The sequence below is a fragment of the Arachis ipaensis genome, chromosome B01 (assembly GCF_000816755.2).
Source record: "Arachis ipaensis cultivar K30076 chromosome B01, Araip1.1, whole genome shotgun sequence".
NCBI lineage: Eukaryota > Viridiplantae > Streptophyta > Magnoliopsida > Fabales > Fabaceae > Arachis > Arachis ipaensis.
This window is the reverse complement of record NC_029785.2, coordinates 119740019-119745237: the sequence shown is the minus strand read 5'-3', so window position 1 is coordinate 119745237 and position 5219 is coordinate 119740019. Positions and strand designations below refer to the sequence as shown.

General features: G+C 32.4%; 1 protein-coding gene across 3 annotated transcripts in view; it reads right to left on the bottom strand.

The window, feature by feature from the left end:
- The window catches only part of LOC107634889 (truncated transcription factor CAULIFLOWER A), a 6540-nt gene continuing 5896 nt past the window's right edge, over positions 4576–5219 (bottom strand). For all 3 annotated transcript variants that reach the window (XM_021124202.1, XM_016338262.2, XM_016338263.2), the window contains 2 exons: positions 5084–5208; positions 4576–4997 (listed from right to left, as the gene is read on the bottom strand). In XM_021124202.1, the coding sequence (XP_020979861.1) occupies positions 4856–4997; positions 5084–5208 (267 nt within the window). In that variant the 3' untranslated portion in view covers positions 4576–4855. The remainder of the gene's footprint in view (positions 4998–5083; positions 5209–5219) is intronic.

Sequence of the window (5219 nt, the reverse complement as noted above, 5' to 3'; positions counted from 1 at the left end):
AACTAGGTTGAAAAGCAGTTATTATTTTTTCTTGAACATCAAGACTTTTTACTCAATCTTCTAGCTGAGTTAAAAACATGGATGCAAAATTTGAGGAACAAGTTGAAGAGCAAATGTGGAGTTTAGAGACTAAGGTAAGAAAAGATGTGGGATGTCAAACTTAGGAATCAAGATTCTTCATGGTCAAAGTAAGGCATAACCTAAAAAATGCGGAAGCTAGATCATGTGGAAAAGAGAGGTAATCTGCAGTTCACTTCTGTAGTCTATAAATAAGAAAAAACTAAAAGAATTAAAAGACTTTAATTTAAACACTTCACCATCACATCAAATTCTGCAAAATTCTCAGACACACTGACGCAACGGAAGTCAATGGAGTGCAAGTGCATGTGAGTAAATGGAATCTATTTTTATTTTATTTTTCTTTGTTTTCCTTTATTTTTTAATTCATTTCTTTGCTTTAAGTATTTTATTGTTATTTTACTTTCTTTCAATTTTAGTTTTACTCTTTTATTTATTTAAAGCTTTCATTTATTTTACTTATCCCCTTTTATTATAATTTTTTTTACATTACTTTCCACATTTTAGTATCATTCATCATTTTATACACCTTTTCGACACAAAATACTAAGTAATTTTTGGGTCAAGTCCACTCTTTTATAGAAGAGTTGTATCTGCTCCCCGAACTGAGATCTTGATACAAGCTTAATTCGACAATCGGTCAAAGTTACAAAAAATCAAGTGAAACAAATTGGCACTCCCAGTAAGACACTGGGTTAAGTAAAGTGTCAAATTTTGCATGCGATTACACAGTGACAAATTAATAATGTATAATAGAACATTTACTCAATAGATATGTTGAATAATGACACTAGTGAAAATACAAGAGGCTCAGAGGCAGAAGCTGGCCCATCAAGTCGAAGGATGAACCCTGTGATCACAAAAGGAGTCCCTTCAACTGTAGCCAGTACATGACCTCCATATAGACGGTCTCCAAATTACATTTCCACCAATGGAAGACCCTAAAATGGAATTTATAGGAGGTACGACCGCTACTAGGAATAACCCTTTGCATAACCCGACACCTCCTTCAGGTTATCCTTCAGTGGATATACTGACTCACTATAACCCTAATATAGCAAATTACAATGCTTATCATTGTTTGATGAGCAATCCCCCATATTTAGGATCGATGCCCGTGTCTTTACAACTTAATGTAGTAATGCCAAATGTTGTTTCGACACAAGGCACAGAAGCAATCTTAGTAGGGTTGCCAGTTGGTGGAGGACGTGCCTCCATATTTTCAGAGATATCAAGACAAGTTCCTATCTGAACAACGTCTTTTAATACGGTCGAATTTTTTACTGTGTTTAGACAACAAATTGAGGATAACTATCACAATTTGATCAATATGCTTACCCAACAGATGGCTACAGTTTTAAATCCTATAATGAAAAACAATAATGCAAGGATAAAACAGATAGCTCCACATGTCGATGATATTACAAGAGTAGTCAATCGACCATTTGTACTACCAATAAGTGGAATATAGGTTAATAATCCTTCTTTAATGTTAGATGAGATAATTCAAATAGAATTTTGAATGAGGTAAGAGCAAATAATGCCTCAAACTTATGGTTAGAATATAACCCAAGTTGTCGAACAGATTTTGAATAGAGCAAAGTTATATATAAGGGTGAGAAATCAACCCTGTTTTATATCCCCCTTTTTAAATTATGTTTTGTAGGTTGAACTCTCCAAAGGAATTAGAACTCCCAAATCCCTCACTAAGTTTGCAGGAGAAGTGGGGAATCGACGGTGAAGCATATAGCCCGATATATAGTTGAAATAAGTAAGCTGCCTAACAATTAGTATTTGAAAATGAGATATTTTCCTTTTTCACTTACAAAAAATGCCTTCACTTACAAAAAAATGCCTTCACTTGATTTTCAAATTTGTAACGTAACTCGATTCATAGTTGGGCTCAATTAGAAAGGAGCTTTCATGATCAATTCTTCAAAAGAGAAATAAAAGTAACTTTATCAAATTTATTTACGGTAAAAAAGGAAAAAAGCTGAGTCGATTGATGACTATCTCATACGATTCAAGAATATGAAAAACAAATATTTTGTTCCTATTCCTAAACTAGAAGTAGTCAAGATGGCCATCAATGGTCTCGATTTTAATATTCAAAAGAGATTAGTGAACCAACAATTTTTAGATTTGACTCAATTAGCTGATAAAGTACAACAGATTGAGAAATTAAATAAAGAAAAAGAAGAATTTGAGTTGAGCAAAAAAAAAAACTTTTCTTTAATAAAAAGGTAAATTATGTCGATTGTATGAGTGAAGAAGAGTCGAATAATGAGTCTGCCTTTACTGCAGAATTAAAAGATGGACCCTATATGTGTGTTGATCTCTTAATTCAACAAAAAACAAAACTCCTTTATCAGGAGGAAGAAGTTTTTCTTTCAATTTGACAAAAGCTGAACAAATTTTTAACATGTTAGTATATAAACAGCTTGTACTCCCTGAAAGAAAAAGAATACCATCTATTTCTGAAATTAGAAATAAAAAATTTTGTAAATTTTATCAAGTCTCTGGTCATTAAACTAATAATTGTGTACGTTTCAGGGACTTGATACAGAAGGCAATTGAAGATGGTCAACTAAAGTTCGTAGAAAAACTTGAGATGGAAGTATACTCTGATCCTTTCTAGGTCACGTCGAACTTTGTAAAAACAGAGGAATTGAGTTTTTCGATTAACGTGGCTTCTGTCGAACCCGCAGAAAAAAATGATCAGCGTTTGAAACAGAAAGGGTCATCTATCCAAAGGGTTTGCTTTTCAAAAACGGCGTATTGAAATCCAGGGAACATTATGTATTCCCAGAAAAGCGCATGCCATTTTAAATGCTGCATAACTATCTTTTCAAATCTTGAGAATTTAAAAAGACTGCATGTGCCAGGCACGAGTAGTATTAAAACTTGTATTTTTGAACAAAATAACTAGTTTTAAAACGACAATTTATTAGTATAAAAAATTAGAATTTCTCGACTAGGAAGGCGTTTCGATTACAGATTGTGTTGATTTGAAGAATTAATTAGAATTAACAACAGATGCAGATACAAGCAAGTTAAAGTCGAAAAGAAATAGTGGAAGAACGTCGAAGTCGAAGATTTTCAACACATAAAAAACAGGTTGAAAAGTATTTATTGTTTTTCTTTGAATATCAAGACTTTTTACTCGATCTTCAAGCTAAGTTGAGAACATGGGTGCAAAATTTGATGAGCAAGTTGAAGAGCTAACGTGAGCTTGGAAACTAAAGTAAGAGAAGATGTGAGATGTCAAACTTAGGAGTCAAAATTGTTCATGATCAAAGTAAGATCATGGCCTAAGAATAAAGAGCAAACTAGATCATGGAAAAAAGAGAAGCATTCTCCAGTTTATAAATAGAAAAAAAAAAACTAGAAGAATTAAAGGGCTTAGATCTGAAAACTTCACCATCACATCAAATTGTGCCAAATTTCCAATCACACACGCAACAGAAGTCAACGGAATGCAAGTGCATGTGAGTGCCTTTGTTGTCCTTTACTTTTTAATTCATTTCTTTTTATTTCTTTACTTTAAAAATCTCTCATTATTAATTTGTTCTGTTCACAAGATTCTAAGTCGAAATCATTAGTTAGGATATTAAAATACTTGTTATTTTTCTCACCAATCCCAAGTTGATTTGCTGTTACATTATTGATTACAGATACATTATTTTTGTTGTGTGAACGGGGTCACACTCACTCGGTATTCTCGTGATTGCAAGGTTAGAAAGAAAAGAAAAGAAAAAATCTATGTTGTTTTCATACCATAATCTTGTTACGTATATATGCCAAATTTTCTACATCATCAGATTAATTAGAGTGTGGCATACATTGGATCTCCCTTATGTCTTGACATGCATATATGCATGTGTCCTGTTCTGCATAATTTCTGTGGTTTAATCGCATAATGTTCATTATATTTACATGCATATAAAGAGCATAATCCTCTGATTTATACTCCAACTAGAAAATCTTTCAGGATTCCTCCCTATTCGACTCTGAACAATCACGTTAAGATTATACACATACATATACACTGTTTAGATTTTGACTTATTACTATTCTATTGAAACTAGCTAGGAGAAATGTTCAATGGGGAAGTATATGTTGATTCAATGTATAATTTTCTCTTAAATTTAAACCTGCTGAGCTGTTTTTCCACACTTCATTCTCCAATGAGTGCTGACATATCTATCATCTATTTTTCTCTTTTTATCTAAACACACATTGTTGATTATGTTAACATGAACCACTGGCCATGGCTATTATCATACCTAGAGTTTCTCTTATGCTTATATATGCGAGTCATAATTGGATCATTTGGATGAACATCAAGAAAGAAATATACACAAACATTTAGTTTATATATATTATTATATAAGTATCACATGACGAATACATAATTAAATGAAAGTAGTAACCAGTGAAACACTTTTTTACAATGATATAGTAATATTGGAATGAAGAGGATTTGTGTATAAAAGATGAACTAAAAGGCTAAGCTTTTAATTTATTATAACCAAGTCTAAAATTAATAAACTAACTAAGCATATATAGGCAGACAATGAATACTCAGCAGCCATGGAAATACAGTGTCATATATATTATATTATATTATATTATACATACAGATTATATTCCATATCTATACTCATCATCATAACATCCATCAGAAATAGTCTATAGGGTTTTGTAGAAGGCGTGTTTGGTAATTTTGCTGAAACTGTTGTGGAGTGTAAAATGATAATAGTATTTGAAAGAAGTTCTATTCATTTATTGTAGGGCGAATCATCCAAGGAGGAAGAAGGTTATTATTATTATTAGGTTGAGTTGGTGTAGTACTTTCTTCATTATCTCCTAATAATAATCCATCACTACCTCCAGGTGCTTGAGGGGTACTACTGCCTCTGCATATATAAACTTATAATTATTCAAACTCACTCGTATTAATGAGTGTGTTGATGATCCAAATTAAATTAAGGAAAAGACTAACCCAATATTATTGAAGGACTCCAACGGTTCGGTTATAAGGAGAGAGGGCACATCACCAGTAGTTTGCAGGCCAAGTTGCTCCTCTTGAGTTTGAGTCTGGGCCAGTGCCTTCTCTTTTTCCTTTATCTATAGTTAGA